At 45.7% G+C, this 25,446-nt stretch overlaps 1 protein-coding gene across 2 annotated transcripts in view; it reads left to right on the forward strand.

Moving 5' to 3' along the window:
* The window catches only part of THOC2 (THO complex subunit 2), a 1,289,207-nt gene that overhangs the window by 892,351 nt on the left and 371,410 nt on the right, over nt 1-25,446 (forward strand). For both annotated transcript variants that reach the window (XM_086918507.1, XM_086918508.1), the window contains exon 28: nt 818-999. In XM_086918507.1, the coding sequence (XP_086774633.1) occupies nt 818-999 (182 nt within the window). The remainder of the gene's footprint in view (nt 1-817; nt 1,000-25,446) is intronic.

The following is a 25,446-nucleotide window of genomic DNA, read 5'->3' on the forward strand; positions in this document are numbered from 1 at the left end:
TTGTCAAGCACCTAGTTAGTCTAGTTCACCCCTTCATTCAACGCCACTTTTAATGCGCAGGACATGCGGTCGTCTGGTTGGGAGAGAAGTACCTAATAGTTTTCTGGTTGAAATGTGGGGTCCTCCTTGTCCCCTTATTTGTTAGTAGTTTTGTGAGTGACTCATAAAAATAATCTACTGGAGGGAATATCCCATAGAGTAATAATTTGAATTTGGTAGAATTTTCTGATGGATATAACAGCTTCTGCCTATTCCTGATCACCTACTCTGCTCCTGTTCTGACAAGTGTTTTTTGTCATGTTTTCCTATTCTTCGCTCTGCCCACTGCATCTTTAGCCTCTGTATGGGTGTGGATAAGTTGGGCTGAACTGATTATGCAGGTTTTAGTTTCAGCTTTTTTGGGTCTCAATATCACCTACAATTCCCTTGGCTCTATCTAGGCTTGACGTCGTAAAGCTCTACATGGTATGTTGGGAGAGGGTTCATATAAGGAATCTGTGGAAGGTATTGTATTTATCTGAAAGAATGTTGACAAATGTAAGTGACTAGTTAATTCTAGGTAAGAGGTTAAGAGCTTATTTGTAGTACAAAAGTTCAAAATATTGCGCTTGAACTTTTAAGTGTTTCCTGTATTTTTTATTGTGCCTAATAATTCACTGGTTTGCACAGTAGAAAAGTAAAATAACTTCAATAGCATACTTATCAGACTGTGCTTAGGCTAGTTAACTATTATGTGTGAATCTGCATGCAAACCTTGTTTCTCATTTTTATTTCTTTTAATTTTCTTTGTGTATACTTAACAAATTGCAAATTTCAGCTATTCTGGGCAGCTGAAAAATAGAAAAGTTAATATGGTTCCAGAAAATGATTTCCATCACAAAGACCCCCCTGTCAGGAGTGCTGCACCTGTTGCAATACAAAATGGGCCTAGCGGTGTTAGCCAAGCTGCAGCGACTACAGTAAATGCTGCAAAACCTGAAGAAAGTACAGAGGAGATTGGTAAGATATTTTTAGCATGTTTGAGTTTAATCATTGCAATGTCTCTTTTTTTAAGATCATTTACAACCCTTTTTGCTGTTACTGTTATAATATTTTTGGGTGCTCTAGGTAAAGTATAACTTTCCCTGCTTTGTTCAGCACTAGGGCAATTTATGTATGTGGAGCTCATCTGGTGGCATTATGGTGACATTATTTGTAGTATCCTAGTATTACCTTTTTCTATAATAGCCTGTTATTTCTGTCCAACTAACTCATTGCTTTTCCTACCATCCAGGCTTCTTGCGATTCCTTAATTGTGGTAATCAACACATTGTAGTCAGTCAAAAAAGTTAAAATATTCCTGATACTGCTACAACAACATGTTTAACATCCGCCTTTTCCAATTAACGTGTGAAGGATGGAGGGCTTTGGTTGGTCGAATAGCTACACTTGACTGTCAAACTGGGTCTAGTAAAAGAGAAAAAATGTGGGCACCTTTTTTTTCACTTTAAAATGTTTGTTTGAAAAACTGTGTGGTAGGGGGAAAGAGTACATTTTTGCTGTGATATTGGAAAAAGTCCAAGGATTAAGACAACTTTTCTACTGGTTGGTGGTGGTTGCCACAGTTTCCTCGTCAAGTACTCGTTTCAAAAGGAAAAGGTTGGTAAAAGTACCTAAAGCCAGGTGGAGGTGTTGTACCACTTCTTTCAGATTAAACACCCCTTGGATATGATCCTTACCTTTTCCCCCAAGTCTGTAAATGAGGACTTAAAATTTAAAAAAATATATTAAAGTGTTTCACCTTATGAATTTACCCCTGCGCCAACATTCCACTGAAACTTTTTCGTAGCTCTCCCACGTCGACGAGGACGTCACCATAGCAAAGCTCCGCTCGTGACTCCGTATGACGTCGCCAGAGCCATAAGAAGACCTTATGGGCTTGCTGGCGTCAGTTCCCTATTTTTTGCACCGTCGACGCGCAACGGTTTTTCTGTGACTCTCCATTTGTTGTGGTTTAAATTGTTTCAGTTACAATCTGTGGTTGTAGCAGTGCGATAGCTGCACAAAAATAGGGTTTAAACCTTGTTGGGAATGTGGGGGTCATATGTACATCATGGACCCCCACGAAGATTGCCTTTGGTGCCTGTCTGATCACAACGATAAAGGATGTTTGTCTTGTCGAAGGATGAATCCGAAGGTGCTTAAGGAGAGGGAGGCAAATGTATTCATGGCCAGGGCTAGAAAAGAGAAGAGAGGCCGCAAGATATCCAAGTCGAAATAGACTACCTTGAGGTCGTCGAAAAAGCACAAGAAGAAGCAACGTCATGGGTCCCGGCGTCGTTCTACGAAACACAAATCTTTGAGGTGGGCTTCTCCGGGCCAGCAGCGTCATGGAAAAGATTACGCGCTCCTGCGCTCGAGTTCTCGCCTCCCAGCAGGAAATGTGGGTCTGGGGTCTGGAGTAAAGTGCTCTGTTATATCTCTCTCTCTCACCTTCTCCGCAGGCAACTCTGGTCCATTCTCCGGCACCAAGGGATTCGCCGACGCCCAGGGAGACGTCTCCTGCTCCTCCAGCTTCACCTGCTTCGGTTGCGTTGTCTCCGGTGTCACAGCCTCAACCCGCCTCATGGCCTCAGTCAGATCCAGACCAGGCGGCTCCAGATCTATATCCAGCTTTTCCAGGTCCAGATGTGCAACCGTCGCATTTTCCTAATGCAAGGTTTGGCATGTTGGTCAAATCAGCTAACACATCCAGCGTAGCTGCTGGCCGCGTGGGTCTACTCTCCTATAATTTGGGCATACCCCAACATTATGTCCAGGCACCATTCGTGTCCTTAATGCTGAGGACTCCATCATGGCCTCTCTAGCCACCAGGATTCTTGACACCGATCCTGCAATCTCCAGCGCGTCTAGTTTTGGGCCGACGCCATCCCGGTTTTGTGCGGTGCTGCTGGCCACTACTGAGGGGCCTCCTTCGGCGCCGAAGTAACCAGCGGCGCCGATTCCGAAGATACGCTCCAGGAGGCAGGCTCAAAGGCTCCTGGAAGAAGAGTGCCAGGAACAGAAGGAGCAAGCTGGGAAGGGTGAAATCCTTAATTCTGTGGATGACTTTGATGGTCTTCGGGAGGCCAGTGGTTTGGATCCTTCCCCAGAGTGGGAACTTTCTTCCCCTAAGGCAATGCCTTCTCAAGACGTGGCTCCATGCCACACTGTTATCAGGAAGGCTGCTGACCTGTTGGATCTGCAGTTGCCTACTTCAAAGGTCAGGTCTAACGTTCTGACCGAAGCTTTGCACTCTCCTTCAGTGGTAGAGCCTTGGCTCCCATTCCACGAGGCAATGACGGAGCCAATTTTGGAAGTGTGGCAGAAACCTATGTCTGCCCCGGCAGTTTCCAGACAGTGGCAAGGCTGCTTCTGGGGATCCGTCCTTTTTAACCTTTCACCCTCCACTAGAAAGCTTGGTGGTTCAGGCTTCCTTTTCGTCTAAACAGTCGGCAGGATCCTTTCCCTCCACCCCGGTAGATAGAAATTCCCAAAACGTGTCGCAGTCAGCAAAAAAAAGTCTTCTCTTCGGCAATCATGGCCTTAAAGTCCTATTGAGGAGTTTCCCCTTCCTTAACCTTCTCGCCAGGGCTTGAGTTTTGAAGATCATCTTTTACTTCTGCAGCAGGAGGTCCTGACATTGTTACAGAAAAGTGCGCTAGAGGTGGTTCCAGAGCAGGAAAGGGTTCATTGGTGTTACTTCCGATACTTCCTGATCCCCAAAAAGGACTGTCGGTTGAGGCCGATCTTGGACCTCCGGGTCTAGAATTTTTAACTCGGGCAGGAGATGTTAAAGAGGTTGACCTTAGCTCAGGTTCTTATGGAGCAGGAAGACTTGATAGTGTAGATTAATTTGCAGGATGCGTATTTCCACATCCCCATCCTGAAGTCTTATCTGAAGTATCTCCATTTTACTGTATAATCTCAACTCTACTAGTTTGCAGTCCTTCCGTTCGGCCTTACTTCCGCACCTCGGGTCTTCACAAAGGCGATGGCGGTGGTTGCAGCTCATCTCAAAAGATCAGGGATTCTGGTGTTCCCCTATTTGGAGACTGGCTGCTCAAAGCAAAGTCTCCAGAGTTGGTGCTGCATCATCTGCAACTAACAGTTCGGCTGTTAGACGTTGTTTTTTTTTTTATAAATGTACCCAAATCTCACCTGGTACCCTCTCAGCGCAACCTGTTCATAGGGGCAGTAAGGACACTACTATGAATCGTGCCTTCCTTCCTCCTCAGAGGATTCTAGACATCCAGGCATGATTCTGTTTTCAAGAAGGAGCGGCAGTTCCAGTCCTGAAGGTCTTATACCTGCTCGGTCTGTTTGCTTCCTGCAGACTGTTGGTCAACCATGCATGCTGGCATGTGAGGGCACTCCAGTGGTGCCTCCCCAGGCAGCGGTTTCAACACAATGGAGATTTCAGGGAGGTAGTCAGAATTTCCAGAGACACTGCGGCGGATATATGGTGGGGTGTTTCAGGCAACCTGTCTCTAGGGAAGCCGTTTCAACCTCCTTCTCAGGTGGTCACAGTGATAACGGATACCTCCACTCTGGGGTGGAGTGCTCATCTGTGGAATCTGGAGTTCAAGGTTCCTTAGTCTCCGGAGGAAAGATTGCTTCATATCAATCTTCTAGAAACGTTTGGCTCTCATGGCCTTTCTTCCCTCCCTTCGCGGTCTGTCGGTTCTGGTCCTGACGGACAACACTTCTGCAATGTAGTACATCAACAAACAAGGAGGAGTAGGGTTGTATCATCTCTGCAGAGAGGCTTTTTTGGCTCTGGTACTGGGCTCAGGACCATCAGATTTGTGTAATTACAAATCATCTGGCTGGAGTGCTGAATGTGCGTAAGGACAGTCTGTCGGCAGTACTCAGCCGATCACGAGTGGCGTCTCCAACAGGAGGTGGCCCGCCACATTTTTAGTATGTGGGGTTGCCTAGGTTGGACCTCTTTGCCACTCATGAGAACGCGCACTGCCTGTTGTTCTGCATTCTCCAGTATCCATTGCAGGGAGCGTTGCGGGACACGTTTCAATTGGATTGGAGTCTTCGGCTTCTTTGCGCGTCCCCCCCCAACCCTTAATTCCCCAGGTTCTGAGGAAAATTCGGCAAGATCGGGTTCAAGGCATATTGATCGTCCCGGATTGGCCAATAAGGGTGTGGTACACAGACCTTCTTCATCTCTCATCACACCCTCCGCTCCTTCTTCCTCTCAGGACAGACTTCCTGTTGCAGGAGCAGGTCTACACCCCCACCTCCAGAGCCTGCACCTTCAGGTCTGGAGCTTGAATGGGGCAACTTGAGTTCTTTTTCTCTCCCACCGAATGTGGCGGATGTTATTTTATCTGCCAGAAGACACTCCACCAACTCTGTTTATTCCTGTAGATGGGCTAGATTTCTTAAGTGGTGTGGAGAGAGTTCAATTGATCCCTTAAAGGCCCATTAATCTGATGTTCTTAGCTTTTCACTTTCCTTGGCCCAGCAAGGTTGTGCTGTGGCAACAGTTAAGGGTTACTGGTCTGCTTTATCAGCCTTCCTTTGTTTGGCAGATCAGCCATTGTTTTTTAAGTCTCCCATAGTTATGAGGTTCATTAAGGGCCTCACTAATAGATTTCCTCCCCCTCCCTTTATTATGCCTCAGTGGGACTTAAATTTGGTTGCAACTTTCCTGCTGGCTTCTCCTTTTGAGCCCCTTCATAGTTTTCAGTTGAGGCTTCTTACTTTCAAGACTGTTTTTCTGGTTGTTATTACCTCTGCCAGTAGGGTGATTGAGCTTCAGGCTCTTAGTTCTAAGCCTCCTTTTACAACCATCTATGCAGACAAGATGGTTCTTAGGACCAGAGCTGCTTTCAAGCCTAAGGTGGTTACACCTTTTCATCTAGGGCAGTTGTAACTTTAACTACCTTCTATCCTCCCCTATGCCCCTTTAAGAAGGAGGAGGAGAGACTTCATTGCCTGGAACCTAGAAGGGCTGTCCTCTTCTACTTGGACAGAACCAAGGATTTGAGGCTGAACGATCAGCTCTTTGTTGGTTACGTGGGAAGAATGAAGGGCAAAGCTGTCCACAAGAGAATGCTTTCCAGGTGGAACATCTTGTGCATCAAGATCTGCTACACCTTGACCTAGAAGGAGCCACCTGAAGGTATTGGAGCGCATTTTACTAGAACTAAGCCTTCATCTTCAGCTTTGGCTAGGGGTGTCCCTGTGGTAGACATCTGTAAGGCGGCAACTTGAGCCTCCCTCCACACTTTCGCAAAGCTTTGTTTGGATTCAGAAGTAAGGAGGGTCGGCCATTTCGCACTTTCTGTGCTGCAGAATTGTTTGGTATAGGTAGGTGGACACCCTCCTCTGGGAGAGGGACTGCTTGGGGATGCAACTCAAAAGGTGAGGAATCCACAGGCAGATGTATCTGTCAGAAGAACAAGTTACTTACCTTCAGTAACGCTTTTTCTGGTGGATACAGTATCTGCCCGTGGATTCCTCACTGACCCACCCACCTCCCCTTTATCTACCTACATATACCAAAAAGATTTGTGGGCATGACCTTCTTGTATTTCTTTGTCATTATAATGATGTTTGTCGCTAGGAAATGTCTTGGCTTTAGCTTTTCCTGTTTTCTTTCTTCTTTTAATCATACACTGTGTATATTTCTGTATTTATTGTATGCTGTGTATACTTGCGATATATTTTCGGTCCACCCATTATCCTCAAAGGCATGGAAAAAATGGGTGGAACTGACGACAGCAGCCCGACTTGGTAGTCTTATGGCTCTGGTGACATCATACAGAGTTGTGAGCAGAGCCATGCTATTGTGACATCCTCGCCGATGTGGGAGAGCTTTGAAAAGAAAAAGTTTCTGTGGAATGCTTGCACAGGGGTAAATTCAAAAGGTGAGAAATACACAGTCCGATACTGTATCCACCAGAAAAAGTGCTACCAAAGGTAAGTAAATTGTTCTTTGTGTCTCTCTACCAGGCGGGGATCCATTTTTGGTCGCATTTAGGCTGTGCTACAACATATTATTTTGCCTACCTGGATGTCCTATCCTTCTTAACAAAAGCATCTTGTTTTCATTTAAATAAAGAGAAATATTTCTATTATCATCCAGGCTTCAGGATCTGTGATTATGCGAGCATTTCTTCTTAGCTTGTTGAGGACCTGCCACACCTCAAATACTTGAAACTCATATTGCTGAAAGAATGTTGTTAACATATGCTACATTCATGTCTTCTACAAGAAAAACAAGTTTATAACGTTCTCCTTTAGAGGGATCTCAATTGATAATCCTAAGAATGTACTAGACCTGTCCATGTTCAGCATACTGGAGCACTTAGTCAAAGAAAATATATATGTTCAAGGCATGTGTGGCTTTAGAGATGCGGGCTTTGCATACTCATGCGACCTAGTGTTGGTCCAGATGTTTGCAAGTTGTTTTCTTCGAAGAAGTATTTCGATTCACAAGGTAAGGTGACTCCTCCTTGGTAATAGTGCGCATGGTCATCGACTCCATCGTTAAATTGTTTTCTTCTCGCCATCAGATTCAGACATGTATTTGAGCTCTCTGGTTTGAGACAGTTATTGAGATCCTCTTGGTGCGTAATCCACTCTTCTCTCGTCGGTATTGATTCCGAACTCGCTTTCCATCCCTCACGTGTTGAAATTCAGAGGACTCTTTCGTCGTGTCAGAAAACTCCAATCACGGCTTTCGGGCCTTGCCCGTCTAAGCTACCTTACACTCATTTGACTCCATTGATGATACTCTGCTGATGGAACAGACTCCATTTTGATTCTGCCGTCGGTGCTATTCCAAGTACCCGCGAACTGACCTTCATGAGGTCTGCAATCTGTGCTTATCCCTCGAGCACAAAGAAAAAGACTGCGAGGCCTGTCGGTCGTTCTGTTCCAAAAAGACCTTGCAGGACTGTCGAGCACGATGCAGAGAGATGCAGAAACATGACATCGAACACATGCCCAATATCTTCAGTCAACAACTTATCGAACCAGAAGAGGAAGATCTGGAAGCTTCAGTTGCCGATGAGGAAGGTTCCTTTTCGGTTCAAGCTTCGGACTCAGACTTTGAGATTGTTTTGAAGTCACATGATCTTCCGCCGGGTCAAGATGTCGTGAGTACTCAAAGCCCTCACCTGGCCACACAGAAAACTTTGGTTCCTATAAAACAAATGGCTTTCGGGCCACCACTGCCATCAGGCCATGGTAGGCACGGAGAATAAGCTTCTGCTGCCCTTCCCTCCGGTTTGGCTTCGAAAGCAAATATGAAGCCTTCGTGCTTCACACCGAGCCGAGAAAACACCTCTTTGGCTTCCACTGTTCCGGTTCTGAAAGTGTAACCAGGTTCTGTTCTGAAACTTTCGGCACCAAAACAAAAATAAGCTCCCCCAACAGAGACTGGCTGCATTATCCTAAAGACTGCGTCAGTTCTTTCTTCAATGAGGCAAACTTCTTACCAACAGGACATTGATCTCTCAATGCCTTAGAAAAAGGACAAACCTACCAGTTCCTGCACCCTGTTGCTCCTCTTTCTCCATTTCGTATATAACCAACTCCATCACCTGCACCTCCTGTGCCTCATTTCACCACACAATCCTTTAAACACTAAACCTCTGGGTTCTTCACACACAGACACAGATGCAGATATAGGAGAAAATGGCAATTATGGAACACCACCACCAGACCCCTCATGGCTTTACTGAAGATTGAGAAGTTTGGATTCAAACTTTTCAGCATAATAAACCCACACTGATGCAGTGATGGATTTATTATAAAATGCACCCAGAGGGCATCTTAAAGATGCCTCTGAAAAATGATCAGCTTCTAGTGCATTGCATGACTGGTCCGTGCCAGCCAGCTACAACCAGACAAGTTTCTGACCTTATGTGCTCTTGGAGGTCAGAAACAAAGCCTGCTCTAGGTGGAGGTGTTTCACACCTCCCCCTTGCAGGAACAGCAGCACTTGGTGGCGAGCCTCACAGGCTCTCACCTTGTGTTATGCTGATTTAGGCAGCTCCAACTAGTGGAGATGCCCACCCTCCTGTCCGAGCCCCGCTTTTTTGCGGCAGGACAGGCGAGAAAATTAGTAAGCAGAGTAGCAGTATCCACCTGGGCCTGGCATACCCCTAGAGTGACCAGGACCTCTATTGAGAATTCTCCATCTTGATTTGGAGTTAGACCCAATAGGAATAGGGATGTGCCCCTCTCCGCAAAGGGAGGGGTACCCAAAGGGAGAAGTCACCCTAGGGGCAGTAGCCATTGGCTTCTGGCCCCCAACCTCAGTAATGCCCTTACATGTTGTATTTAAGGGCTCCCCTGAACCTTGTGCCTCAGATTCAACTACCTAAGAGGACCAACGAGCAGTGCAGCAGCATAGGATGAAGACAACTAACTTGGCCCCAGCCCTTCCGGGCTGTCTCCCGCTTCAAGGACCCCTGCACCCCTCTTCCTGAAGGTAACCCAACCACCCTCGTGGACCTGGTCAGTGAGAGACAACAGGCGCCTAAAGTCACCACTACCCCTCCCCCACCCCCCCCCCCCCACCAGTGCCGAACTGAATGTCCTGCATCCCCCCACTATCTAACTCACCTCTCCAGTCATTGGATTCCTTCAGCCAGTCTTCTGTAGCAGTTTTCTCCAATTGAGGATCTCCATTGATTTCTACAGTTCACTCGACGCCGCCTTTGCACCCTGCACCAGGCTGCCTGTGTGCTGCTGATGTGCCACTTTCATGCTGCTTGGTGGCCCCCTCACTGCTGACCTCATCCTCCAGTACCTGCTACTTGCCTGCAATCTGTGCCTGTTCGATATGCCCCCAGCTCCCCAAGGCTGACATTGGGCCCAGTACCCTCTGCACACAGCCAGCCCAGTGAATCTATTGGCCGGGCCAGTGCATTTTTCTGACCCTTGCCCTGTGCTGGTTAATCCTCCGGAAGACTAAACTTTTAAGATGAGTAATTACCTGAAAACTAATCACCTGTCTCTCCTCCTAAAGGATTGCATTGTTTTCTCTCTGTATTGCACCTGTAAAGTATGTTAAGTGCTTATACAAATCTTTGGCAACTGTGATTGAAAGTATTGCATTCTGAAAGTGTACTTACCTGTATCTAAGTGCTACCTGGTTCCTAAATAAAAGTAACTAAAGCAGTATTTTTACAAAACAGTAGCCGGCAGTTAGTCATTGATGTGTGTTCCTGCCTTGTATGAGTATGTACAACAAATGCATTCACACTACCCTCAGATCAGCCTGACTGATCAGCCTAGCTACCACTAAATTGAGAGTAAGGTATTATCAACTTCATCCTCTGCTATACCTTTGGGGACTTACTAGACTCAGTGCACAATATAACACTTTTGGAATAGTATATACACAGTCAGCGTTCTACACCTCCACATCTTCCTGTAGGCCACAACTCAATTCTCTCCATCTAGAGGATATTTTAGAGGAAATTATAGGGGTAACAACTCGAAAGGTCAGGGTAAAGGTACAGCAACCCATAATGCCCCATCCTGCAACAAACAGTGACTCTCTTATTATTCCCCCCAATCATCCGACACTTGTCAGGAGTCGACTAAAGCATTTTCCTCCCACTTGGCAGTCAATAACATCAGAAAGGTGTGTGTTGGACTTTCTCAAGCATGGTTATTGCCTGGAGCTCATCTGCAATCCTTCTGATATTCCATCCTGCACCCACAGGCTCTCTCTGGATCATAAACAACTTATCAAACAGGAAGTGCTAGCGCAATTTCTCAAAGGAGCTCTAGAGCCAGTTCCTATAGAACGTTAAGGATCAGGGATTTACTCCCTGAACTTTCTAATTCCCAAAAAGGACGGCCTTCTATTACCTATTTTAGATCCAAGGCCTCAAATTCACTACATACTGTCAAAGCACTTCATATGGGCACGCTTCAACAAGTGCTTCCTCTTATACAGCAAGGTGGCTTCATGTCAGCAGTAGACTTAGAGGATGCATACTTTCACGTACCCATTCACCCAGCACTTCGCAAATATCTCAGATTTGTGACAGAGAAATATTATCAATTCAAAATCGTTCCATTCGGAGCCACCACTTTATCCAGAGTATTCACCAAATGCTTAGCAGTGGTAGCAGCACATTTACGAAGACAAAACATTCTGGTCTACCCATAAGTGGACGACTGGCTTATCAAAGCCAGTACACACCTCCTATGTATAAACTTTCAATGTAATTATGGATCTACATATTTAGCACTTTCTTCTAATTTAGCATTTCCAATGCACTACCCTATTTCTCAGCCTATACTTCACTCAATATATCTTCTAGCCCAACCTTCTGACTCATCTTAAACTTCTTCTACTACTCCTTCCAATGCACTACCCCATCTCTCACCCCACACATCTATCAATATATCCTTTACATCCACTCTCATTTATCCCAAACCCCTCTACCCCTCCGTGTATCATCTGACACCTCTTTTACTATACCGATCCCCTTAAACAAACGTTTCTAAACTTTCCTGTGAGTCCTCCCCTCCAAAACTCCTTTTTACTCATCCAAAAGCCTTCTTCTATTGCTAAGACCTAAAAAGAAAAGAAAAAAATACATATTTCACTCCTATCCCTCCACTATCCTTTTCAATCAAATTAACAGACTAACATGTTCACTTCTCAAATTCCATATCAAACTATACTAATATACTATCCAAATAACTGAATAACATATCCACTACTCAAATTAATTCATATTTTTTTTACTGTACTCATTTTCAACAATAATCCTGTATGGGTTCCGGAGTGGCGTGCTACTCGCCAGAAGAGCGATTCAACACCCATCAGGGGTAACAAGTGCTATATGAATGCAAATCTTTCTTCCCCTTTTATCCCTCCGCTATCCTTCTCACTCCAAGTAACTGACTAATATCCACCACCATATTAATTCACCACTAATCCTTTGTAGGCTTCCTGAATAGTGTGCATCAACAAGCGCTATATAAATACAAACCTTTGTCCTCTATCCTTCTGCTATCATTCCAAATCCAAATAACTGACTAACCTATCCACCAATTAAAATGTGCTTGCATATTTCACTATACTAATTCAACACTAATCTTCTATGGGTCCCGGAGTACCGTGCTACTTGCCAAAAAAGCTCTTCGACGCCTCGTCAGGGGTAGTAAGCGCTATATAAATGCAATTACAATACAATATCTATACGCTATGCCCAGCACACAAGTAGGTCTAACCTATACAAATGCAGTCGGGATTCAACATTTTCAAACTATGCTACCACAATGTTAAGCCAATCAATACTTGACAGTCAAACTTCATGTGTCTTCTGGGGATGATGGCATCATGCATTGCCATAGTGCCTCATGCAAGAATAAACATACGTCCTCTACAGAAATGTTTAGCACAACAGTGGACTCAGTCACAGGGTCGACTCAACAATCTAGTGTTGGTAGACAGTCACACTCATCACTCTCTCTGCAATGGTGAAACTCTCGAAACTTGTTAAAAGGGCAACTGTTCATCGAACCTCAACAGCAGGTGCATCCCTCACAGGTTGGGGTGCTCCCTTCCAAAATCAAACAGTACAGGGTTTTTGGGACACCAGACTCTCTACATCAACTACCTAGAGCTTCAGCCATGTACTATGCATAAAAACAGGGGGGACATATGATGGGATGGGTGAACACGATGTCAATGAATGTCATGATTGTAATGAATGTGCTTTTCACTAAAAGGACACACCCAAAGCCTGCACTCCCACTTTGAAGGCAAATATATCACTGCACCTTTAAATAATACCCTTTGAACAGCACTTCCTAAAGATGAGGAAAGGGCACAGCAATCCCTTTAGGTAAGGCAAGGCAAGAAAAACAAATTCTGGTGCATTTAACTTAACACACACACACACGTTTATTAATGTAATGTTTAGAACGGTAGGCCAAGTAGATCAGTAAATACAGACACAAAAACTGTTAATTAATGCAATGTTCAGAAAGGTAAGCCAAATATATCAGTAAATGCATATTCCCAAATGTCAAATGAATGATTAAATGAACAATTGAAATAGAATCCAATATATATTCAAATAGCAAAGAATAGAAAATATGTACAGAACTCGTTAGGAACACCTCACAGACTGATTCTGCAACATCCTTGCCAACTCTAGCTGGGGAAGCCCGTTTAACTGCCCAGGAAGGAGTACAGTCAGGACTCAAGTTCCGTCAACTCCACAGCAATACTTCTATTTTATGGTGAACTTCCATCTGATACTCGAAGGTTCTCAGCTTAAATTTCATTACTAAACGCAAGACAAAGCTTCTAGAAAACCTTGCGTCCTTCTCATGAGAAAGAACCGAGCTGGCTGTACCAGTCTGCGCCAAGGCCGAGACGAAGGCTGGCCAAGCTCCGGTATTTTGACTTCGAGGCAGAGTTGCAAATTCAACAGATAATCTCCAGTTCCCTCTGGTCAGTGAAGAGCGAAAAACAATTGAAGAGCAGACACCTGCCCTCCCCACCTGGCAGCTATGTGCGAGCAGCAAGCAAAGCCAGAGAACAAGATGACATGAAGCCATTTCAAAACCAATACTAAGAACTAATAATTAACCCAAACAACTTGAAGCACTGCTGTGCACGCAGAAGCAAGGCAAAGTCAGCAAACAAGATGACACGAGGCCATGTCAAAGCCAATAGTAAGCACCTATGATTCTCATAACCCAAACAACTTGCAAGCCAAGCACTGCTGGGCACACAGAAAAGCTTGAAGCAAGGTAAAGTCAGACAGCAAGATGACATGAGGCCATGTCAAAGCCAATAGTATTTCTCACCAAAGTACAACACAGTGCACATTTCTGCACAACTGCTTATAGCATCACATACTTTATCTCTCAATGTACAACACCGAGCACGTGTGCATCACCGCTCACAACACTGCACTTCGACATTCCACACCTCTCTCTCCCTCTCACGCCTTCAAATGCACATCCCACACGCTCTGCTTTTGGCAAGGCTGTTCTACTTTGGGACAGCTCCCACTGAAAGACAGCAAGATTACAAGAGAGGAGACTAGCAGGCATATGCAGGACCGACCGTCTCATAAATCCGGGCTAGGGTAAAATAACACACTAAAGTCAGCTAAAATGGTGGTAGTTGAAGGTCATCATAGGGTGCCAAACCACAAGAGCGCCACTTTCCCTACAATGATGTGTGCGAACCCGACAATGGCAACATCAGTTAATGCAATGTGAACGTATGCCACAGCCTGTGCCCGCGTAACCGCAACTATGCCTGCCAATGCAATGTCAATGTATACCGTAACTTTGACCTGCACAGCTGCACCATCAGCAATAATGTTACTAACGTGTATCATAATCCATGCTTGTACATTAATATTATTGTTGCCAATAAGAACAGTGTCATTGCATGTTTAGACCAAAGCAAACATACCTTTGACAACACCAGTAAGAACAATGTGCAAGAGGACAACTGTATGCACAATGTTGATAATATTGATAAAAGTGATACAGTGGCTGCCATATTATTCTTAGGCATTACAATTAACTCACATCATTGCTGTCAGATTCACCGAAAAGGACCTCTCCATCAACCCCGAGTTGTAGATATGTGGTCAGGCAGGTCCTGCGACCCATACACACACTTATCAAGTAACAAGTCACAGGTGGGGCCATACATAAGTTATAGGCAAACATGCACACCACACTTAACGATGGAATCGTTTAGGAAAACCCTAAACGATTCCACAGATAATTGCTCCACAAACAAGGCCAAAGGCTCGTTTTCCCCAGAAATACCCCAAAGCTAAATATCAGATGTAGATAGGTACACTTAAACAGTAAACGGTAACATTTTATTTGATCCAGACCTCCACTGAGATCAACAAATACAGAATTAAAATATTTTAGTACACTTAACTAATTAGGACACACCATGCACACCACACTTAACGATCACACGCTCCTCACACAATACGTCTGCACACCTACACACTGGCCCACATTAGCACTCCCCAAGGTGGAGAGCCATCTGTGTCCTTATCAGATGTGCATATGTGATTGATTCAGGACTAAGATGGTCTTTTTGGGGCGGCCATCCCCGTGATACACTGTGAACGGGATGGCCGCATGGAGCTGAAGCTCTGCCTCCTTAGCGCCTAATCGCTCCTATCCCGGCCCCCTATGCGGCAAAAGAATCCAAAATATTGAAGTGTAATCCTTCAGGCAGTGCAGATAACCACGGCAGCGTGCTGAAGACCCTGGTAGCGGTGAGCGAACGACGGACTGCGGCGATTCGGTCCGGAGCGTCTGCCCAAAATGGCGGTGGCCTAGATCATGGCAGGGGAAGCGGCCGCAGCGGATTGTAGGCACAGCCCGCGAACAACGAGAGGACAGTGCGGTAGGTGTGGGTGTCCCTCGGTGCTCCCGGGGCTCAGCGACCACCTCCTTCAGTCTTCACAAGGAGCGGGAGGTCCATCCGGCCTCCCGTATAGCGCGCTCAGCTGCCCCGGGAACCACGGGTGCCTGAGATTGCACAGCGGCGGCCCCAGAGTACATTTCACAGAGGGAGCTGATTCGTGCCCTAACTCCATCTGCCTACTGCACTCCCGGGGCCAAAAGAAACAGCCCGGAGCCCCAGCGCTTGTGTGTGTACGCGGCACCTCCTCTCCCCTCCATTTGAGGCCTTGCTTGAAGACGGGGTCGCTCTCTACTGCGGCCTGCCTGCTGTCGGTCAAACAGCCTGATCGTGCAACGGCCCCCTTTCCAGCACGGGACCGCTGGTACAAGAGAGGACAACAGACCACATTGTGCCCTACCTGACCCCCTCGTACTGCACTTGGGTGGACGCTCCCTTTGCATCCTGCATAGTCAGTGAAATATAAGGCAGGTTCTGCCTGGGGCCTAGCTGGCAAGACACTGGGACTGGTTGCGGCAACAGTGCGCCTCCAACAGCGGCGGGGGGGATCCCATTCTTGGCATCATCTGCAGAGAGCCCCCCCTGCATCATACCACAGGCTACTTATCGACTAAGCGCCCGATTGCCTCCACAAGTCCACATGCCAGAGCAGCTGCGGGATGGGCTGCGGAGACCCTAAACAACACGTCCTTCCCTTCGAGAAAATAGTAGACCCTTCTAGAGACCAGCCAGGCTAAATGGCGGACGATGGGCATCCTCCTCCTACCTCAACAAATGACTCAAATCAATTGCACCCACTGCTGTTGGAAATAAGGGCTGGGTTCAAGGCACTAGATGCCCGCTTTGACTCTCTAAACAAGCACATAGCAGATCTTGGTGCAAAGCTCCAGGTACATGATCGACGACTGGATGTTGTTGAGTCCCGCACATCGGACCTAGAAGATGGAATGGCGCAATCAGTGAAGAAGATAGACCGTATGGAACGGATCCTAAAAAGTCTCAACGAAAAATAAGGATTTCGAGGCGCGAAGTCGTCATAATAACATTCGCCTGGTGGTTGTACCGGAGTCCACTGCTTCAGGACTCATGGATAACCTAGTGGAGACAATCCTCACTGACCTGTTTGGGAAAGAAACTTTTACTCCTGGCTTTGTGGTGGAGCCCACCCACAGATCTCTTGGCCCCCGCCCTAACCCAGGCTGCCTGCCCAGGCCCATAATTTCACGAATAATGAACTTTCGAGACAGGGACACCGCACTGCGACTGGCCTGTGAGCATGGCGAACTCTCTTGATAGGGCTCCAGACTGTCGCTATATCTGAATTTCACGACCATGGTCCAATACGCAAGGAGGAAATACCTGGGGGTAAAGGCAACGCTAAAGAATTTAGGGTTGAAGTATGGCATGCTTTATCCAGCCAGGTTGAGGGTGGAGGTCAATGGACGCGTTCGAATTTTTGAAAATCCTGCAGAAGTACAGGAATTTTGCCGTAATTATAAACTTAACAACAAGCGCCCCACAGAAACAGACGCTGCTTTACCTCCACACAGGGGCTCTGCTGTCAGTGTGGATCTGTTCTTGAATTCTTAGCATGGCTGAGTGTTGGCCACTTGCTACCTGTTACAATGCAGCACATTTGACATGTTAATAATGACTGCCGGGATTTCATATATTGAGTATTATATTTGTTGAGGCTGCTTGGCCGTTGGAAAGTGATCGCCCCCCCACTTTGGTGTATACCTAAGAGATCGTAATGTTGATGTTTGACTGTACCACATGTGCTCCCTTGTCGGTTATTTTTGAAATGCCATTGGTACTATTGCATGTTTTTGTAACATTGGTATTGCCTCTCCGGATGGGTAGGAAGGCTGGGTGGGGGAGGGGGGAGTGGTATTGTTCGTATTGCACTGTTGCTATGATTCTCTTGTTTGTGATCACAATGATTGGGTCCTGCGCTTGGTTAGTCTTTGCCCATAAGATTTTCTCTTTTGGATGGCATAGTTGGGTTATAACTCAAGCCCATTGAACGTCACATTAGCAGCGTGGAATGTCCGAGGCTTATACGATATGTGCAAAAAACGTTCGATTGTCCATTATTTACTTAGACACGGGGTAGATGTGGCCTTTTTGCAGGAGACGCACCTTCCCATCAGCGATCAAGCCAGGTTCCCCTCCTCCTGGGGCCCGAACAGATTTTTTGCAAACTATAGCAACTATGCTAGGGGCACAGCCATCCTTATACACAAGCGACTCCCCTTTAAGTGTCAATCTCACTCTGTTACTTACAACCCTGAAGGCTGGTATGTGATAGTAGTGGGCACATTGCTAAACCACAAGCTGTGCTGGTATATATATATAGGCCCGAATAATGACTCCCCAGATTTTTACTATGCGTTACTATCCAAATTGCTACTTCTAGGCCCTAAACCCCTTCTTTTGGGGAGCGATTTTAGTATCGCCTTGCACCAGCCCACTGACAGTACCTCTACTGCCCCATACCTCAAGCCTCGAGCTCGTAAGGCTCTGCACTCTATAAGTGAACACTTCTCGCTCCAGGACATCGCCCGGGCACGAGACCCGAGTCAAACCACCTATACCCATTACACCAGTTCCCAAGACACCTGGACCGACGTGACTATTGGTTGGCTACACTAGACATTTCCAGAACATATTCAGACCACTCCCCGTATTGCTATCCCTGATGATCCCACATCCTGAGGGCTATGAAAGGCAGTGGAGGTTCCCCCACCGAGCTCTGGATGACGAGGTATTTAGGCAGGAGATCAAGGACACAATTGAAGAATATTTTACACTTAACACTGGGTCGGTGGACACAGACTGTCCTGTGGGAGGGCTTTAAGGCTTACATTAGAGGTGTGTGCATGGCCAAATGCTCCGGAGTGCTACGTGATATTCGTGGTACTCTGACCCGGGTGGAGGGTGAGATTGGTGCCCTAGACGCTGCACAAACGGTGTCAACAGACCCGGCCAACGGCACGAAGAGGGCAGCATTTCTCCTGGAATACAGGGAAGAGGGCTGAGAGGGACATTCTGTATATGGGGAAATACCACAATGATAGGGTGTACGGGGAAGGGGACCGCCCTGGTAAGATTCTGGCACAAATGGTTAGGCTCCTTTACACGAAAGCCTACATCACAGAGCTGCATTCATTGGCGGGACAGCACATGACTGACCCCGTGGGCATACAACAATGATTTCTCACCTCCTTTAAAGCACTGTACTCCACTAGACTGGGGCGAGACCTCACTGCTCAAGAGGCATATTTAGCGGAAGTGGCGCTGGTATATCTTGAAAAATTAATGCAGGACTTTTTAGCGATACCCATCACTGCGGAAAGCATAGACGAAGCCATCACTTCCTTGAACCCTTCCACTGCCCCCGGGCTGGATGGGTTCACTGGGGAATTTTACAAGGCATACAAGGAGCTTTTGATCCCTAGTCTGTTAGATATGTATTTAGTGGGTGTTTTAGGGTCTCGAGGTCAGTAGCCAATGGGCTACTGAGCGTTGTGTTATTACACCCTCTGTGTGCTCAACCCAAGTGGGGGAGTGGACACAATCCCATATCCTGATTAGAGAGTGCCTGCCATCTACAAGATGGCGGGCACTGAAGAGTATGTTCCACCTGATGGGTGGTGTTGGCAGAGGTGGTCACACCTTCTGGGCTGCTCTAATTCCAGCCGAAAAAAGGGTTTGACAGGAAGGGAGCCCGCCCTTGATAGCAGGAGAGGCTGGGGGTTGTGGTACAAAAGCAGCAAGTTGTTTTGTATCAAGGAAGAGGAGTGAAGGGCTATTACTGTTCTGGAAAGAGCAGAAGGTCCAGTCACGACATGCCCTAACGATATGTCTATTCAAAAAGTTGTTGTGCTGTTCCTAACGAAAGAAAGAGATTGTTACAGTCAGTGATGCAGGTGAATTATGGTAGGGTGGTCAGAAGTTCACCATGGGAATCCATTTTGTTGGATTTAATGCCCTCACACACACCCTTTCAGGTGTCATGCTTCATCATTTGGGCCTGCTCCGCGTTGGGTCGGCGGTGCAATACCCAACGGGCAACACCTCAAAGAGGGGCTCTTTAGCGGAGATCTTTTTCCAACTGCCGTATGGATGAAGTGTGGGTATGGGGCCAGAATCAAGTGGTAGACGTAGATATGGTGGGTTAAAATAAAGCTAGTGGTACCAGGAATACTTTATTTCAAAGGGCCACTGCCTTAGTTAAAAACGATTAACCTGGAGGAGAGTAGTGGAAAGTAATGTTTCCAACTCTTATCCAAGGATTATTGTAGTCCGGTCAACATGTTTCTCGCTATAGTGAATTTATCTAGCGATTCTTCAGGACCAAAAATGATTAGCTAGCAGGTATCTAATGGTGAGAGAAACTGTCTACACTAATTTATCTAGAGTGTGGTGTATGTATGCACGTATGGCTACCACACTGATGGGTGGAGGGGATAACACTATTTTATTACCCTTCTTCAAGTTGTGATTGTCAGTACCTGTTAGGAGAAGAGGCAAAAGCATATCACAAACACGTTGATAGAAAAATGCATCATTGACTGTAATACTTGTGCGTTTTGCATGCCAGTGGGAGTCAGGCGTGTCACAACACCATTGCACAAGTGTTCAGTTCAGTGAGAGTGACATGTGAAAAAATAAAAACTTTAGATTAGAAAATACCAATATGGTATTCCTCATCTACGGCTATTCAAAACTCACCTAGCCTCGAAAAATCTCCTCGGCCACTCGCTATGACAAGTCAGATTTAATCAGGGCAAGCTATTTTTTGGGCCTTATGTCCCACTCTGGTGAGAGTGCTGGCAAACAGCAAGTGTTCTGTTCACTCAAAGTGAATGAGCTATAAGGATGCCTTTAAATCTTGTTGTAACCATGTCGTGTTTGATGCATGTTCAAACAAAGTGGTCAAATGTCCACTTGTGTTGTCTTACAAATTGCTGCTTTTATCATGGAGATTGGTGTTTACTTTCTCAGATGGCAAAGTTAGAGGATTTTGTAAAGTGAACTGTCTGCTAAATGTCCTGGGGTACAGGGAATGTGAAATGAAAGGCTATTGGATGTCAGTTTTGTTTTTCCTAACATAGATTGTACATAAATATCTTTTTTGTATGGTCACCCACTAAAGGTTTGGACTGATACTGTTGGTTTTTTGACTGAGAGTGAACTGATGCCTGCTAACCAGACCCCAGTACCAGTGCCATGACCTTTAAAGGTGTATTTTTGTTTGGCTTATACCGAATTGGCATACACTTACTTCTAAGTTCCCAGTATATGGTACGAGGGCTACCCCCAGGGCCTGTAAGTCACCTGTAAGTCACCCCAAGGACTGCAGCACTGCTTGTGTCACCCTGAGTGGGATTAGGTAAAACGTGACTCCCAGCATGCCACTGCTGACTTGTAGAGCAGTTAAACTGCCAACTCGACTTTGACATTTGAATCAATGGTAAAGTCCCAACTTTACTTTTAATGTGTGTAGGTCTCCCCTACTGCAGGCCTATCTAGTCCTAAGGCAGGGTACAGTACATTAGGAAGTAGAGCATGTGTTCAACATGTTCTGGTAGTACGTACCTGCAATTGCCGTTTTCACAGAGAGAGAGAGTGAGAGACTGCTAGCCCCATTCATTGACAAGTACAGAGTTGCATGCTACAGCTTAGCTGTGTTGACTTCTGAATGGGACTAGCGAAGTTGGTACTTCAAGGTATCAAACTATGCGTTATATTTAGCCTTACTTGATGTCCAAGTGGAAATTAATGTAATATGGTGCCACGTGCATCTTTTAAACAGTGGTCACTCTGTTGCCCTTTTTTTAGGTGGCCATTTGCTGAGGTTGGCCACTAGACCACCTGGGAGATGTCATTGGCTCGTAGAACAGGTAACAATGGAGGCCTGCTGACAGAGATGGTGTTAACTCCTCCTGGCAGGAAGGCACACAGGGTGTTAGCCCAAAAGGCATGCCACAAAAGAGAAGTAACCTTTGATGGTTCAATGGTAACCACACTTGAGAGGGGATGCTCTTTTGTGTGGGTAGGCAGGTTTGCGTTGGGGTCAGAGAAGGGGAAACACTAACCAAACCATTTTTTTCCAGGGGCCAGTTGCCCAGAAGTAACTACGCCTCTAGGACGTGCTACTGAGCTTCACACACCAAGAGAGGGGTCCTAACTTTTGGAAGTGGGCAAAATAGATCATTCTGGGATAGCTAGATGACCTACATTATGAAAAAATTTCATCAGGCGTGAGGGACCCTGGAAGCCCATTGGCTAGTGACACCAACCTCCCCTGAGGTCACTTTCTGAGCATAAAAGGGGCACCCCTGGGACAGAGAACTCCGATTTTGCTTGAATAGGACTGCCCAGCTGACAGAACCGGAAAAGAAGAAACTGCACCGAAGTTGGACTACACCTGTTGGTCCTTGGGCTAGCGAAAGAAAGGACTGTGCCTGATTGTGGACAAGTCTTCCTCTGAGCCCTGCCAGAAGTAGAGATTCAAAGAGTCAGTTGGCTGACTGCCTTATCGCAGCATAGGGCAAAAACTGAAGAAGGCCTCCCAGGGTCCTCATGTTAGAGCACCCTGGGAGGAGGCCAAGACCCAACCCTCAAAAGGTGCACCCTAGTCTTCTGGAACCGGGAGAGTCATCAGAGTGTAGCTTGGACACCCAGAAGGAGAGGTGTCACGAAAAGAAGGAAACCACTGAGTTTGTTGTGACCAGTAGTCCAGTGGCGACTGGACTTTTGCTGGACCAAAAAGGATGTTGACCCCTATGACCTGAGTCACCCCACCAGGACTGTGGCATGGCTCTAGGAAGATCCCCGTTAACCTTGCATCATCTTCGAACATCTTCAGCATTCTGTATCCCTTGCATCAGGGCCACTTCATAGATTTTAGTGGCAAGGGACGACTGACACGAACTGGACTGAAGGCTGGTTTTCTTGTGAAAGTAAATGTTTCTTCTGACCTTGCTGGTCCCCTTGGCTGGCTCCCTGCCGGAGTTGGTCGCCTAAAGTAACTCTAAGGAACCACATTCCAATTTTGACCAAAGTTATTTTTAAACGTTTCAAAGTGTCAAATTCGTTGAATTTGGCAACCCTTGTTCACGGTTAAGTGAAAAGTCTTGATTTATTGTTCCTTGTAAAATCTATTTCTGCAGAACCCTTCATTGTATCTTTTTCATTTTAGTTTTCATAAAATCATAAATATATAAGCTATTTTTATTAATTGGAGTCGGATTTCTTGAGTGAGTTTCTTTCTTCATTTGTGTTTTGGTTCTGTTTAAATGCTTTACACATGTTCCTTTGTTGAAGCCCGACTGCTTGAAGCCACAGCTCCCAGAGTTGTTAATTTTTGACAAACGAAACCTTACTGGTCCTAGAAGGGTTAGTAGTGTATTCACAACCACACCATATAATGTACCCCATCTGCCTAGATATAACATTTTAAATATTTTGTAAATGAACTGTACAAATATCTCTAAATACATCAGCAGTTAACGCACAGTTTTGTTATTCTGAAGTGTGATTGAAACATAAATTTTAATATCGTCAAAGCAAATCAGAACACTTTGACTTGGTCCAAGTTATAAATGTTAGCTGAAACCAGAATTTTGCACATTGTTTGTATGCAGTATAGTTGAGTCTGAAAATCTAGATGTCAGTAAGAATGTTTGTAGCAATTTCAATGAAAAATATGCTGTCATTCCTTCCTCGATGATTGGCTATTGGATGCTGGTTTGCTACAGTTGTAAACTACCTCCAGATGATGAAAAACCTCCTATCATCTTTGGTGTCCATGATCAACATGCAGAAATCACGTGACTCCTTCACAGTGGCTGCTCTACATTGGTGGTAAATAAACAAATAGAATCCACTCCTCGTGTTGTGGGATTGGTCTCCGCAGTGGGGAGCACCCTCCTAGTTTTTATGTCCCCTCACACACCAACAGGCCCCTTGGTGTCATGCTTCATCATCTGGGTCATCGTACCCCTCTACGGGGTACGGCGTGCTGCAACCTCCGGGTACGTGGGAGCACTTGATGGACTATGTGTGGTGCAGGTGAGGAGTTGTTTTATATGTGAGTGTATGGTGGGGTTTAAAAACTAAGTGAAAGTTAAAAAGGACCTGGCTCGTGGGGTGACTAAAAAATATTTAATAAGCCCCCGGGCTGGTGCTATTAAATTTAAAAAGTCGGAGGTTGTGCCGCAGTCAATGTGCGTTACCTCCTATCTGTGTGTGTCGACATGTTTCGGTGTAAAAACACCTTCTTCAGGACGGGGTACACAAATCCCCACCTTACTCGCGTTTCTCTAACTCGTATTAAGGGATTTCTAATAAAAGTGAGAAATATAGTGCCGGGTAAGACAATGTACCTAGCAAAAGCCGTTGTTTGTTAGTCAACCTGTAAAAGAAAAGAAGATAAAGAAATTTTTTCTGGTGGTCTACTTTTCTACATCCATAGGCAAAATGGCCAGTGGTTACAGGTGATACAATCGTGATTACGACTATTGCAATAGGTGTCAATTGTGCCTATAGTGGGATAAAAGAAAAAGACAAACCAGACTCACTGACAGAAAATATAAAACATACACTTTCATATTGTAGTTATGGTGTTTAGCAAGATTTGAGAATAAAACACCATTCGTCCCTCTAATCCCATGAGGTAGGTTCCAAGTTAAATAGGGCTATAGTTTGTTCCCCAGTGCGCTCCCATAAACCACCTCCTTACGCAACTTGGGCTGACTTAAAGCAATATCTTTATAAACCCCTTCAATACAGACTTTGGCATGGGAGAGCCAGTGTTCCAGCTAAGCCCAAATAAATAGTTTGCTCGTTCAAAGGACCTAAAGAATGTTTATTGTTCCTTCAGCTTAGCAAAGATATCCACTCTGAAGGCAGCCTTGAGTGTACTCTCTCACCCCCCCCCCCCCCCCCCCCCCCCAGAGGAGGGAATTACCCCACCTCAAAACCGTTGCCAGGAATAAAATAGATGAGGAGAGTAAGCCAAATTCAAGACGTAAAGCTTGGGGGGTGGCTAGAGAGTTTAGGTTACAGATTCGGCGTAGGATTCGACCTTCCGCCTTTTTGAAGGAAATTCGATGGTTCATATCCAGCACCTCAGCAGCATATAACAGGTAAGGGGGAATTTGAACCTTGAACACCGACAAAACATGGCCAAAAGGGCTTCTTCCACATGTTCTGTAGGAACTTTTCAGTGCGCTAGCCTGGGAAACGGCCCTACTAACACAGAGTTTAATATGCTCTATATCCCGCCCGTTTTTGAAAAAAACATTTCCGAGATAAATGGTATTCAACCAATTCCAGTTTTTCAGACCCCAACGTCCACTGGTAACATCTCTTTTAATCTGAGCCCTTTCTTATGGTCAACCAAGATCTTACTTTTGGCAATGTTAATTTTCGAGTAATGGGCTTCTGCATATTTTATCAAGGCGACGGTGCAAGCCAATAGGTGTTAAATCAAAAAATAAAGAGCCAACGGACATTGTACCAATTCTAGGGACATCCACCCTCACCGAATTAAAGGCGCCTGGAATGTCAGTTATATAAAAAGAAAACAAGAGAGGGGCCAGCAGGCAACCCTGCGTGAGCCCGTTATGTGTTCTGATTTTACGAGATAAACCCAGCAATCCTCCCATCAAAACTTGGCATCCGGTATCTGAGTGTAATTCCATGATGAGAACAAGAAGGTGATGTGAGATAACCAGTCGAAGAAGCTTTCTCCACAGCATTTGGCGGTCCACTTTTATCAAGCGCCATGGAGAAATCAATGAATGCGCATGCCTGTAACAAACTTATTTCTCTACGATGGTGTGGAGGACTGCAATGTTATCCAAGGTACTATGTTTGTTTCTCAAACCGGCTTGTTCTGGGGGTATGATATTCTGGTCATGGGCCCATTGTTGCAGATGACCTAGGATGCTTTTAGCAAATAATTTGCCCAAAGCATCCAGCAAAGTAAT

This window comes from Lissotriton vulgaris, chromosome 4_1 (genome assembly GCF_964263255.1).
Source record: "Lissotriton vulgaris chromosome 4_1, aLisVul1.2, whole genome shotgun sequence".
NCBI classification, from domain to species: Eukaryota; Metazoa; Chordata; class Amphibia; order Caudata; family Salamandridae; genus Lissotriton; species Lissotriton vulgaris.